Source organism: Pleurodeles waltl, chromosome 9 (genome assembly GCF_031143425.1).
Source record: "Pleurodeles waltl isolate 20211129_DDA chromosome 9, aPleWal1.hap1.20221129, whole genome shotgun sequence".
NCBI classification, from domain to species: domain Eukaryota; kingdom Metazoa; phylum Chordata; class Amphibia; order Caudata; family Salamandridae; genus Pleurodeles; species Pleurodeles waltl.
Genome location: NC_090448.1, coordinates 1,125,620,105 through 1,125,634,929, shown reverse-complemented (window position 1 = coordinate 1,125,634,929; position 14,825 = coordinate 1,125,620,105). Strand labels below are relative to the sequence as shown.

Below are 14,825 nucleotides of genomic sequence, written 5' to 3'. Positions count from 1 at the left end.
CAGTGATAAATGGCTGTGAAGTAGTGTGTCACTATTTCACTCAGGCTGCAGTGGCAGTTCTGCAGAAAGGTTTATGTGAGCTCCTTATGGGTGGCAAAAGAAATACTGCAGCCCATAAGGGTCTCCTTGAACCCCAATGCCCTTGGTTCTTAGGTACCATATATTAGGGACTTATAAGGGGGTCCAGTGTGCCAATCAGAATTGGAATATGGAGTCAGTAAACTCTAGTGACAAATTTGGTAAGTGGAGAGAGCATAAGCACTGGAGTTTTGGTTAGCAGAACTCCAGTGACACAGTCAATCATACTGACAACACACAAAGGCCACAAACTATGAGCACTGGGGTCCTGGTGAGCAGGATCCCAGTGAGACAGGCAAAACACACCGTCGGATATGGTTTAAACTATAAGCACTGGGGTCCTGGCTAGCAGGATCCCAGTGAGACAGTAAAAATACACTGACTAACATTCACAAATAGGCCAAAAATGGGGGTAACCATGCTAGAAAGAGGCTACTTTCTCACAACAGTCAATAAATGAAACACACACTCAAGAGGCCAATTTAGAAAAAGATAGTACTTTTATATAATGTTTCAACACCAGGAAACCTTCAAAGCAAGTTAAGTATTGTTGCAGAGTTAATTTTCACAGTGGGATAATTATTCACACCCATGCGCTTTTATGATATGACTTTCACTGGGTAAAGTACATGTATTGGGTATGGGGTCTATGCAGCTGGATCTTGGGGGTCCCTTTTAGATCGTAGAGTGCATGGCAAGCGGGAGAGGGGGCGTCAAGGTCACAAGAAACACCAGCAGTTTAGTTTTACCTGCCCTTGGGCGTCCAGGTGTAAAGGTGCTGGATGGGTTGGGTGCCTCGCGCTCTGCATGATGGGCAGGGAGGGAGGCCACCTAGAAACAGACTCCGGAGTGGTACTTGAGGACAAGTCACGGAGCTCCCAACGGAGATCTCGAGCTGTGGGGGTCCTGGAAGAAGATGAACAGTCGGTTGTCGTGGACCACGGGCCGGGAAGCTTAGGTGCAGGAGGGTTTTGGTCAATAGGTGCTCCTGCGTCAAAGGCACCCACAGTTCTCGGTTGGACCTGTAAGAGGGAGACAAAACAGGACAACTGGGCCACTCTTGATTGTGGCCTCTGTGATGCTGATGTCCATCGTCAGCTGGTTGGTCTTTTTGGCGTTGGAGTCTGGATAGGACTCTAACAAACTTTGGTTGCTGCAAGGTGTCCAGTACCCCGGTATCGGCGCAGTACAGCTCCGGTGGGTCCTGGCGTCTTCTCACTTGGAGAGCCTGACCTCCTGGAGCATGGTGACCTCCTCCTGTGTGGCTGCTGTGTTGGTGGACTCAGTGGTCAGCAGAACAGTGAGCCGTATGTTGCGGTTGGTGCCTGCAGGGAAGTGGCTCCTCCATCTCAAAAGAAATGCTGATGGATTGGCGAAGTGCTGAAGACCCTCCAAGGCTTTTGGAGGATGCACAGCTGCAGGACAAGTCGGATTTTCATGACTGCCGGGACCTGAGCGGGTAAACAGGCAGGATTTTGTGCCAAAGTCCACCAGCAATCTGCAGTTCTCTCTTCATCAGCTCATCTTTGTCCTCTTCTTTCTTCAGTCAGTCGAATCTCAAGTCCTGGTATCAGCGGGCCACTTAAATTCTGAATTTAGGGATGTTAAGGGGAGTGTAGGGTAGTAGTTAATGGGCTACTTACCCTGGGGTGACTACACCCTTTATATGGCGACTTCCTTTGAAGAGTGGGCGTAATCCTGTCCCAGAATTACTAGTTCCATGAAAAACAAGGTGGTGGAGCCCTTCCTTCCTGGAGCACATCAGGCAGCCAACCTTAAGGATGTGACTAACCTGGTAGTTCACCACGCCTACCTTTATAGCTAATTTCCTGCCTGTCCTGATGCCAAATGGGCCTCAGGGCAGGAGGTGACAGCTCCCAGGTCTGGGGGAAGCTGAGGTCGCATACCAAAGGCAGCAGGGTCTTTGAAGTCCCTGGGCTTGGTATGCAGATTCACTAGTCATCCTGCTGAAGGAGGTAATAACACCTTCCTCCGGAGAAGGCAGTGTTTCTGGCATCTGAGAGCGTGGCTATCATCTTGAAGGGGTTAAAACCATGTCTGTGGTGGCAGTCTGGTACCAGTTAGCCAGCTTACTAGAGGATTAGTATGTAGAGTGCATGTCATCTTTCCAATACTGGCTTCAGCCTTGATTTATTAGGAAGAGGTGTTTGATGCCAACCACTGTAGGTTTCAGCAAAGCTGTTATGTAGCTCGGTAACTCGTAATGACAAGCCTCCAGTACATACCTTAAGATGACTTCCCTTCCCTGTTCATTTGCAGCATTTAGTAATCAAACTAGACATTGCAGGGGCATATCTGCTTGTGTAGATATGTCCACACATCAAGCATAGTACACCTGCCTTTGGGCTCTAAGGCCTGCTGTAGGGGTGATTTACATATACATAGATGCAGTGAGTGGGTCTTGTTTTCTCTCTTGGCTTGCGTCATGACACACAGACGGCAATGGCAGGCTCTGTGCTGTTTTTAGGAGGATCCTTTAGGGTATCACAATATGTCCTGCAGCCCTTAGGGACCCTCTCTAATACATATGCCCAAGGTAACAGGGGTACCATTTACTAGGAACGTAGAGAGAGGTAATAGAGTGTGTGCCAATTGTACACAATTTACCTCGTTTATGGAAACAGCACTGGCACTGGGGATCTGTTAAGTAGGAACCTAGTGCACCTCAGTCAACAAAACCTCAATTCCAGTGACCAGAAAGTGGGGGTGGCATGTCCAAAAGAGGCACTTCACTACAAAAACAATCTGTCCCACTCCAATCCAAAACAATCTGTCCTACTCCAACTCGAAGCAATCTGCCCCATTCCAACCCCAGTCTGCCCCACTCCAATCCAAAACAATCTGCCCCACTCCAGTCCAAAACAATCTGACCCAGTCCAGTCAGCCCCACTCTAATCCAAAACACTCTTCTCATTCTAATCCATAACAATCTCGCCTACTCCAATCCAATACAACCTGCCCCACTCCAACCCAAAACAATCTGTCCATTTCCAATTGGTTCCACACCAATCCAAAACAATGTGCCTCATGCCATTCCAAAACAAATTTGCCCCAATCCAATCTGCCCCACTCCAGTCCAAAACAATCTGCCTCTCTCCAATCTGCCCCAGTCCAGTCTGCTCCACTCCAAAACAATCTGCCCCAGTTCAGTCTTCCCTACTCCAATCCAAAAACAGTGTGCCCCACTCCAATCCGCCCCACTCCAATCCCAATCCGCCCCACTCCAATCCCAATCTGCCCCACACCAATCCCAATCTGCCCCACACCAATCCCAAACAATCTGCCCACTCCAATGTAAAACAATCCACCCCACTCCAGTCCACCCCACTTCAATCTGTTTCACACCAATCTCCCCCACTCCAATCTGCCTCAGCACAATACACCCCACTCCAATCTGGCCCACTCCAATCCAAAACAATCTGGCCCAATCCAGTCGGTCTCATTCCTATCTAAAACAATCTCCCCACTCCAGTCCTTTCCACTCCAATCTGACCCACTCAAATCCAGACACACGGGGTCATTATAAACATGGCATGAAACCCAGCCGTGTTCATGCTGACGGTCTTTTCATAGACCGCCAGCCCCCTTGGGACCCTGCCGGCCGTATAATGTACATTCTGCTGGGCCGGAGGAAACAATGTTTCCGCCCGCTGGCTCAGCAGAATGCTGGGCTGGGACATTGCCAACGGCTCCACATGGAGCCGCCGTCAAGTGCCGCTGTGCTGCGGGTGCAGCAGCACCCGTCATGCAGATCTCTGCCCGTAAATCGGGCAGTGATCTGCACTGGGGCCCCTGGAGCACCCCTTCCACCAGCCTTTCCCTGGCAGGGGAGCCCGCCAGGGAAAGGCTGGAGGGACAAGGGTTCATTATCCGGAGGCATCGTCAGGCTGCCTGTCGGCGGCAGAGGGACGTCTATGGCAGCCCTCCCTTGTACATTATATGGCGGTTCAGACCGCCATGCCGTTGGCGGTCTGAACTGCCATGTTCATCATGAGGATCACAGTCTGCTCCTTTCCAGTCAACCCCATTACAATCTGCCCCCCTCAAATTCAAAGCAATCTGCCCCACTCCAGCCTAAAGCAATCTGCCCCTCCCCAATCCAAAACAATCTGTCCCACTCCAGTCCGGTCTGCCACACTCCATGCCCCCACCAATACGTTTCATTCCAATCTCCCCCTCTCCAATCCAAAACATTCTACCCCACTCAAATCTGCCCCACTCCAATCAAAAACAAACTGCCCCACTACACACTCCAGTTTCCCCCACTCCAATCCAAAAGAATCCGGCCCACTCCAATCTGCCTGCTCCCATCTGCCCCACCCCAATCCAGAACAATCAGCCCCATTCCAATCCACCCCACTCCAGTCTGCCACACTCCAGTCTCGCCTACTCCAATCTTCGCCACGCCAATCCGCTGCACTCCAGTCTGACCAAAATAATATGCCCCCTTCTAATCCATCACATTCCAACCTGCCCGCACCAATCCAGAACAATCTGCCCCCCTTGAATCTAAAGCAGTCTGCCCCCCACCAATTGAAAGTAATCTGCCCCCTCCGATCTAAAGCAATCTGCCCCCCTCCAAACTAGAACAATCTGCCCCCCTCCAAACTAGAACAATCTGCCCCACTCCAATCCAAAAGTATCTGACACACTCCAATCCAAAATAATCTGCCCCAATCCAATCTGTCATACTGCAGTACAAAGCTTTCCGCTCACTCCAATCCATTCCACTCCAATCTGACCCACTCCAATCCAGTCTGTATCCCTTGCATTCCGCCCCACTGCAATCCATCCCAATTGAATCTACCCCAGTTCAGTCCATCTCACTTCATCCCAATCATATCCACTCCACTCCAGTACAGTTCACCGCAATCCCACTCCAGTCCAAAACAATCTGCCCCACTTCAGTCTGCCCTTCTCCAATTGGCCCCACGCCAGTCTGCCCAACTCCTTCCAAAACAATCTTCCCCACTCCAATCCACCCCACCACAATCCACCCCCTTCAATCTGAAACAATCTATCCCACTCCACTCCAGCCTACTCTAGTCTGCCACACTCCAGTCTCCCCAACCCCAATCCAAAAAAATCCACCCACTACAATCCACCCCACTCTGCCCCACTCCAGTCGAAAACAATCTGGCCCAGTCCAATCTGTCCCATTCAAATTCAAAACAACCTCCCCACTCCAATCCCCTCCTCTCCAATCTGACCCACTTAATCCAAAACAATCTACCCGATTCCAATCCACACCATGCCCAACCAGAACAATCTGCCCCGCCAGTATAAAACAATCTGCCCACTCCAATCTAAAACAATGTGCCCCACTCCAGTTCAAAACCACTGGCTCACTCCAATCCTAAACAGTCTGCCCCACTGCTATCCAAAACAGTCTGCCCACTCCAATCCGTTCCTCTCCAATCTTACCCATTCCAATCCAAAACAGTCTGACCCACTGCAGTCCGCCTCATGCAATCCACCCCAATTCAATCTACCCAATACAGTTCAATCTACCTCACCACCCCACTCCACCCCGCTTCAGTGCAATCCACCCCCACTCCAGTCTAAAACAATCCAGTCTGCCCTACTCCAATTGTCTCACACTAATCTGCCCCACTCCACCCAAAACAATCTACCCACTCCAATCCGACCCACTCCAATCCAGCCCAATCCAGTCTACCCAAATCCAATTCAACCCATCTCATCCCACTACATGCCAATCCAGCACACTTCAATGTAATCCACCCCACTCCAATCCAAAACAATCTGTCCCACTCCAATTTGCCGCATTCCAATCCAAAACAATCTGCCCCACTCCAGTCCAAAACAATCTGACCCTCTCCTATCCACCCAAATCCAATCCACTTCACCCCATAATCCAACACTCCCCACTCCAATCCATCCCCCTCCATCCCATTTCACCATGTGGATAGTTGATAATTCGTTATATTCCATCATAACAGGTATGGTGGGCAGGATCTGAGTTGACCTTTTATATGTTGTTAAATTTCCTTATTTCTGGATCTATGAAAGTTTTACAGGGGTGTTGGCTATGGAATGATATTTAAGTGACAATGGTATTAGGTCATAGTGGCATAGAAGTGTGGTGGTTACTCTTTGGATAGTACATGCAGTGCCACACCACATATTAAAATAAGTTGGCAGATAAGTGTGAGTATTGATTGTACACGTCTGGAATCAGATGCATCCTCAGAAGATGTGATACTAACTGAAAATAAGGTAGTACCGCCTTGGATCCTGCCAGCTGTCTATCTGACTTTTAAAATCGCGGATTGTTTTTCTTATTAAGACGTTATTAATGACTCTGATATCTGCCTTTTATGTAGCAGAAATGTTTGAAAAAAGGTTTGCAAGACCTATTTTCTATCATGGGATTATTTAATGTGTTGGGGATTCTTAATCATCTCCTACATCTTTGAAACAGAAGATTTTCTTTAATATTGTAGTCCTTCATGCCGGGAGACATCTTACTACAAATACTGATTGCTTTTATGTGCAACATCTTACATAAATCCTGACTTCTTCCCATTTGTGTGCGTAGGTAGTAGGACCTCCAGGTACAGGGAAAACAGACGTTGCTGTGCAGATCATTTCCAATCTCTACCACAACTTCCCCGAACAACGCACTCTAATTGTTACTCACTCAAACCAGGTAACCATTTCACATCTGAAAAAGCTCAGAAATCACTGTTTTTCTGCTTCTATGAGTCAGCATACCTCATACCATACTGTTGCGTCATATTTTGTGTTACCCGTACCTGAGGTGTGGCAGAAAGCGCACTTTATTCCCTTGTGAGGGAGGAGTCAAGCATAGTCCAATTAACTATCTACTAATTACCTTCTGACAGTGCTTGCCCTGAGACCGCTTTGCAATATTGATGTAACTCTTGTCGTTTGCAAACCTTCAAATATTTATTTTACAGTCATACTCTTAATAATGCTGGTCCCAAGCTCTTTATCTGTCTATTATAAACAATATTTCTTACTGACCTTGTCCCAAGTATGGCGCTCAAGGCTGTTCCCCGAAGTTGGACCTGTAAGCATGGTTGTCTCCGTTCAGTGCCATACGGGAGAAAAAGCAAAGTGTCTATCTACTTTAAACATGACACTAGCAGGAAAGATGCCTTTAAAGTTCATTCAGAAGTAGACAAAAGTTATGATTTGTTATTTACTAGACCGTGACCAGCCTGGACTAAGGGTCATGTTGTGATGCTTTCTGCTGTGCCAGCCTGTATGCAGTATCATGTCCCCCTGGGGAGATAGTGTGCAGGAAATGCTGCCCTAATTTACTGGGGCTATAATTGAGACCACTTTCACTGGCTAGTCTTGAAAATCTGTGGTTTGGGGACACTTTTAGGTCTTTTTTTGCCTTCTTTATAAGTGATCGCTGAAGATTTTGCTCAGGTGTAGCTATGTGGTGCCGAGTGAGTCTTGTAGCCGTTAGTGAATGGAACTCATTCCTACAAATAGTAATGCAGCAGATGGCCTTGGGTCGGATGTATCTCCATTTGCACCTTAATCTCATATGGGGCTCGAGGTTTATCCTACTGTTGGTCCATTGACTACTCACTAATAAAGGCTGCAAATAATAATGGCATCTACACAATTATGTGCCCAGACAGCCATGATAATCAGACTGTGGAACTCATTGAACAGAAGGTCACCTCCTTATAAATTACATCTGCTTTATGTTTGCTTTTCCTGGTTAGTATTATTGATGTATTATTTATTAATGTTGCTTCATGGCTTTTATGCTCTTTCCATATGTACAGCTTAAATAGCATTATACTTTAAGAAACAAATTTGTACAAAAACATGTTGTAAAAATAAAGCTATATTAAATGATAGCTGAGGCTAAAGTCTTGGTGGTTGTCAAGCTTAAAATCCTTTTATAGTTGGAGGTAAAATGTTATTGATAGTCTTAAAATAATCACAGATAGCCAAGTAATGGAGCTATAAGAGGAAACAAAAATACAGCCATATATGCTAAATAGCTAAAACTGAAATAAAGCTGTGACTCGTGGCCCCTTGACATTTGCTGTTAAGCTTGAATCCAGCAATAGGTGGAGCTGATATAGACACACAGATTCAGGTACAATTCTGCTTAGGTCCTGCTATAATTGGTGCTAAGATTAAGCTATACATGTATAAATCAGTTACATGTGGAAACAAATTTGAGTAATTTGGGGGAAAACTATGTAAAAATGTAGTAATAAACCAAGAAATAGAGCAGGAAGGAACCTGAAATCCACCTCTTTGAACACCAAAATCTGTTAGTCGTACATGCTTGAATCCTGCTATACAAGGAGGAAATTCTTTCTCTAGTTTGTGGCAAAACCATCCCACAGACAGAGTCAAAATGCTTCAATCGTGCTTAGATACAAGCCAAACATCTGCCTGGTCAGACTCTTGCTGCCTGGGGAGCACCCAACGCCCTGTTGTAACATGAGCACACAAATCAAAGCCATAAGATGATGGAAGTGACCAAGCTCTGCTGTGGTTGGTGCTTTACAAAACCCTACAATCCTAGCTCAATAACCCTACTGAGGTGGGAAGCACTGCCCTAACTGGTTGCTAAAACACTGCTGTGGCCAACTCAGATGCGGTAATGCTGCGAAAACAGGTACAACTAAAAACCTGCTGTGGACAAAATCTAAAAACTTTATTTGGGTAGCTTGGATTCTGATAGTGATGCTAGGCACCCTGATGTAGGATGAAAAACCCATACCACAGAAGGAACTCAAATTTTTATTGAAATGAAGCCTGCCGACTACTGAGTTCTTCCTCCAGTGCCACAGTGTAGGTTCTGTTCTTGCAAGCCCCATTGGTATAGCAGTAGATGCTTCCGACAAACTAGGTGCAAAAAGTGAGAGCCATCTGGTGATGAAGATGAGAAATACATACACATGCTGTTAATTCCCAGTGTTGTGTGCAAAGTCCAATAAACTAAGATGGATCACAGTATCAAGCTAATTGATGGAGGCCCAGTGCAGCATCTTTAGCTAAAGTGGAACTTTAGATGTATAGTGGAGTTTTAAAGATTCTATTGAGAAGCTGTGGCAAGAGTTAAGGGGCCTCTGACATACATGTAGCTTTGGGCTGGGGCTCACTTCACAAACCAGCAGTGAGGATGAGATGACATGGCAAGGTAGGCAACCTGCCAAAGAACCAACACTTTTGAAATCCTGCAAAGAGGCATCCCTAAATATTGACACATCACTTTGGAGCTCATTGCAGAGATAGAGATGGATGGTGCCCTGATTGTGTTTTGGAAAGAGCTATGAGTAGAAGAAATTTATTTATTTGTTGAACAGTTTTATATAGCAGTGAACACTGCAATTGTATGACCGCACTTTAAAGTATAACATAACAGTGAAATGAGGGTCATACAACTAACAAGGACCCAGAGACCTGCCAACTAAAAGAATTGTTGAAGAAGGTTGGGGGAGGCATGGTTGAAGGTGAAGGCATCAAGGGGATTAGGGGACAAGGGAGGGCAAATAGAGCAGAAGGTGGAATGAAGCAGACAGGAAGCAGGTGTATTGAGCCAAACGTATTGTCTGCAACACAGAAGGAAGGATGAGGAATGCCACAGAGTGAGGGGTAGGGCAGAGACCTAGTTTAGAAAGGAGCAAGAGAATAGTGGGTAAGTATGATGGGGTTAGGATCTTAGGGATAATAAAGAGGAAAAAGCAGAAAAGGGTATACACCTAAGTGGAACTGGACTCTGAGGAAGCAGGGAAAAGGGGTCAGGAGCTAGGTGCTAGATAGGGCAGAATTCATGGTGGGGAAATGCAATTAATTATCTACTGAACTCAGGGGAAAGAAGCAGAGAGCAAGGGAAAGGGCAAGATAGAGAAGAGAAAGGAAGAGAAGGGCAGCAAGATGGGAAAGCGAGCCAGTAATGGGGCAAGTACTGAGACATAAGAGAGGAAAGGGAGAAGGAAAGCAGATAGCAGATGCACGGCAGCAGATGGTTAAATAAGGGCTTACATAAATGGAGATCTAAGTAATGCACGTATTCAGACAAAATATGTTAGGCCTGTTGAATCACATTCAGTCTGAAAAGGTGAGTCTTCGGGTTGTGGCAGAAAGGCTGATCCAGGAAAAGAGACTGAATCTATTCCCAAATATGTTGGAAAAGAGATATGTTGAGTTTCTTCATGGAAAACAATAAACTGTTGTAGAATGGTGGCTTGACTCAGGATATTCAGAAATGTTTATCATTTGGTGGGGGAAGGTGCTAACCATCTAGAGGTATGCTCTTTTAAGGACAGACTGCTTTGCAGATTGATGGCATCTAGGAGTAGGTTTTGATGATTTTGATGTCACATTGCAAACAATATCCCACACTCGGCTATTCCATGCAAGGGTTCTAATATACCTGATAGATATCCTCTTCTGTGAAGGAAAACAAGTAGTTTTCTTTGTTACACCCGTTCGATGGCATCTGTCGCTGTAGATACGCATGTTTTGCAATAGCTCGCCATCTGGTGTTGGGCCGGAGTGTTACAAGTTGTTTTTCTTCGAAGAAGTCTTTCGAGTCACGGGACCGAGTGACTCCTCCTTTTGTCTCCATTGCGCATGGGCGTCGACTCCATCTTCGATTGTTTTTTTTCCGCCATCGGGTTCGGACGTGTTCCTGTCGCTCCGAGTTTCGGAACGGAAAATTAGCTAATTTCGGAAGATTTTCGTCGGTATTGTTGCGTTCGGGATCGGCGTACTTAGATTCAACACCGCATCGAAGATCGAAGAGCTCCGGTGCCCTTCGGGGTAGTTTTTCGATCCCCCGTCGGGGCCTGGTCGGCCCGACCGCATGCTGAAGAACGCCGATGGAACGGACCCCGTTCCGTTTCTGCCCCAAATGCCACAATAAATACCCCTATACAGACCAACACTTGGTCTGTAACCTGTGCCTGTCACCTGAGCACAGTGAAGACACCTGTGAGGCCTGTCGTGCGTTCCGGTCCCGAAAGACACTCCGAGACCGTCGAGCCAGAAGACTTCAGATGGCGTCCGCGCCGACAGCCCACCGAGAGTTCGAGGAGCAGGAAGAGGAAGGTACCTTCTCGATCCAAGAATCGGACTCCGAAGGATTCGACGATACACAAACCGTGAGTAAGACGTCGAAAACCACACAGAGGAAGATTTACAAGGCCCAGGGGACACCACTGCCATCAGGCCATGGCTCCACCCATAAATTCGGTGACCGACCGTCGGCACCGAAAAAGGCCCAAACAGTGCCGAGATCGTCCGACTCCGGTCGAGACACTGGCACGCAGCCTTCTCGGGACCGAGAAAGTGCTGGAGACAAGCCTCGACACCGAGATGCCGGTGTGGACACGGCTCGACGCCGAGACAGCGGCACCGAAGAAGATCGACGCCGAGAGGTTTCGGCCCCGAAAAAGAAAAAAGTCACCTCGGAGCCGAAAAAACACGCAGACAAGGTTTCGGTGCCGAAACAAACTGCAAGCGACCCAGCTTCAGGCTCTTATACAGAAGAGCACTCGCTAACCTCCCAAATGCAAAAGCATAGGTTTGAGGAAGAGCTACAATCAACTGATGTGGACCATACGCAAAAGCGTATCTTCATACAGCAGGGGACAGGAAAAATAAGCACCCTTCCCCCCATTAGAAGAAAGAGAAGGTTGGAGTTCCAAACTGAACAGACACCACAACCAAAAGTGGTGAAAAGAGTTACCCCACCACCCTCTCCTCCGCCCGTGATTAACGTCTCACCAGCACAAACTCCATCACACTCCCCAGCTCACACCACCATAAGCCAGGGTGACCAAGATCAAGATGCATGGGACCTATACGACGCCCCAGTGTCAGATAACAGTCCGGAGGCATACCCTACGAAGCCATCTCCACCAGAAGACAGCACCGCGTATTCTCAAGTGGTGGCTAGAGCAGCACAATTTCACAACGTAAGCCTCCACTCAGAACAGGTCGAGGATGATTTTTTATTCAACACACTCTCCTCCACCCACAGCTCATACCAAAGCCTGCCTATGCTCCCTGGTATGCTCCGGCACGCGAAAGAAATCTTTAAGGAGCCGGTCAAAAGTAGGGCAATCACACCAAGGGTGGAAAAAAAGTATAAGGCGCCTCCTACAGACCCGGTTTTCATCACTACACAGCTGCCACCAGACTGTCGTTGTAGGAGCAGCTAGGAAAAGGGCCAACTCTCACACATCTGGAGATGCACCACCCCCAGATAAAGAAAGCCGCAAGTTCGATGCAGCTGGTAAAAGAGTCGCAGCACAAGCTGCAAACCAGTGGCGCATCGCGAACTCCCAGGCACTACTTGCGCGCTATGACAGAGCCCACTGGGACGAGATGCAACATCTCATTGAACATCTGCCCAAGGACTTACAAAATAGGGCAAAACAAGTGGTTGAGGAGGGACAGACCATTTCCAACAACCAGATCCGCTCCTCCATGGACGCTGCAGATACAGCTGCACGGACAATTAATACATCTGTAACTATCAGAAGGCATGCATGGCTCCGAACGTCTGGATTTAAACCAGAGATTCAACAAGCAGTTCTCAATATGCCTTTTAATGAAAAAGAACTGTTCGGTCCAGAAGTGGACACAGCGATTGAGAAACTCAAAAAAGATACGGACACTGCCAAAGCCATGGGCGCACTCTACTCCCCGCAGAGCAGAGGGAATTACAGCACATTCCGTAAAACACCCTTTCGAGGGGGGTTTCGGGGTCAGAGCACACAAGCCAGCACCTCACAAGCAACACCGTCCAGTTACCAGGGACAGTATAGAGGAGGTTTTCGGGGACAATATAGAGGAGGGCAATTCCCTAGAAATAGAGGAAGATTTCAGAGACCCAAAACCCCTACTACTAAACAGTGACTCACATGTCACTCACCCCCTCCACACAACACCAGTGGGGGGAAGAATAAGTCATTATTACAAAGCATGGGAGGAAATCACTACAGACACTTGGGTTCTAGCAATTATCCAACATGGTTATTGCATAGAATTTCTACAATTCCCTCCAAACATACCACCAAAAGCAAAAAATTTGACAACACACCATTCCAATCTCCTGGAGATAGAAGTGCAGGCACTATTGCAAAAGAATGCAATCGAATTAGTGCCAAACACACAAATAAACACAGGAGTTACTCACTGTACTTTGATACCAAAGAAGGACAAAACGCTGAGACCAATCCTAGACCTCAGAGTAGTGAACACTTTCATCAAATCAGACCACTTTCACATGGTCACACTACAAGAAGTATTGCCATTGCTAAAACTACACGACTACATGGCAACTTTAGACCTCAAGGATGCTTATTTCCATATACCAATACACCCATCGCACAGGAAATACCTAAGGTTTGTATTCAAGGGAATACATTACCAATTCAAGGTACTGCCTTTCGGATTAACAACCGCACCAAGAGTCTTTACCAAATGTCTAGCGGTAGTCGCTGCACACATAAGAAGGCAGCAAATACATGTGTTCCCATATCTAGACGACTGGCTAATCAAGGCCCATTCGTTAATACAGTGCTCAAATCACACAAATCATATCATACAAACCCTCTTCAAACTAGGGTTCACCGTCAATTTCACAAAATCCAAAATTCTGCCGCGCAAGGTACAACAATACCTGGGAGCCATAATAGACACATCAAAAGGAGTAGCCACTCCAAGTCCACAAAGAATTCGAAATTTCAACACCATCTTACAATGCATGTATCCAACACAAAGGATACACGCAAAGATGGTACTACAACTCCTAGGCATGATGTCTTCATGCATAGCCATTGTCCCAAACGCAAGACTGCACATGAGGCCCTTACAACAGTGCCTAGCATCACAATGGTCACAAGCACAGGGTCACCTTCTAGATCTGGTGTTAATAGACCGCCAAACTTACCTCTCGCTTCTGTGGTGGAACAACATAAATTTAAACAAAGGGCGGCCTTTCCAAGACCCAGTGCCACAATACGTAATAACAACAGATGCTTCCATGACAGGGTGGGGAGCACACCTCGATCAACACAGCATACAAGGACAATGGAACGTACATCAAACAAAACTGCATATAAATCACCTAGAACTTCTAGCAGTTTTTCAAGCACTAAAAGCTTTCCAACCAATGATAGTTCACAAATACATTCTCGTCAAAACAGACAACATGACAACAATGTATTATCTAAACAAGCAAGGGGGGACGCACTCCACGCAGTTAAGCCTGCTAGCACAAAAGATTTGGCGTTGGGCAATTCACAACCAAATTCGCCTAATAGCACAATTTATACCAGGGATCCAAAATCAACTCGCAGACAATCTCTCTCGAGATCACCAACAGGTCCACGAATGGGAAATTCACCCCCAAATCCTGAACACTTATTTCAAACTCTGGGGAACACCTCAGATAGACTTGTTTGCGACAAGGGAGAACGCAAAATGCCAAAACTTCGCATCCAGATACCCACACAAACAGTCCCAAGGCAATGCCCTATGGATGAACTGGTCAGGGATATTTGCTTACGCTTTTCCTCCTCTCCCTCTCCTTCCTTACCTGGTAAACAAACTCAGTCAAAACAAACTCAAACTCATATTGATAGCACCAACTTGGGCAAGGCAACCCTGGTACACAACGCTGCTAGACCTATCAGTAGTACCCTGCATCAAATTGCCCAACAGGCCAGATCTGTTGACACAGCACA

The 14,825-nt window shown here is 46.9% G+C and overlaps 1 protein-coding gene across 1 annotated transcript in view; it reads left to right on the top strand.

The window, feature by feature from the left end:
• The window catches only part of AQR (aquarius intron-binding spliceosomal factor), a 576,085-nt gene that overhangs the window by 301,754 nt on the left and 259,506 nt on the right, over positions 1-14,825 (top strand). Inside the window, exon 23 of the mRNA XM_069208869.1 lies at positions 6,659-6,769. Within this exon, the coding sequence (XP_069064970.1) occupies positions 6,659-6,769 (111 nt within the window). The remainder of the gene's footprint in view (positions 1-6,658; positions 6,770-14,825) is intronic.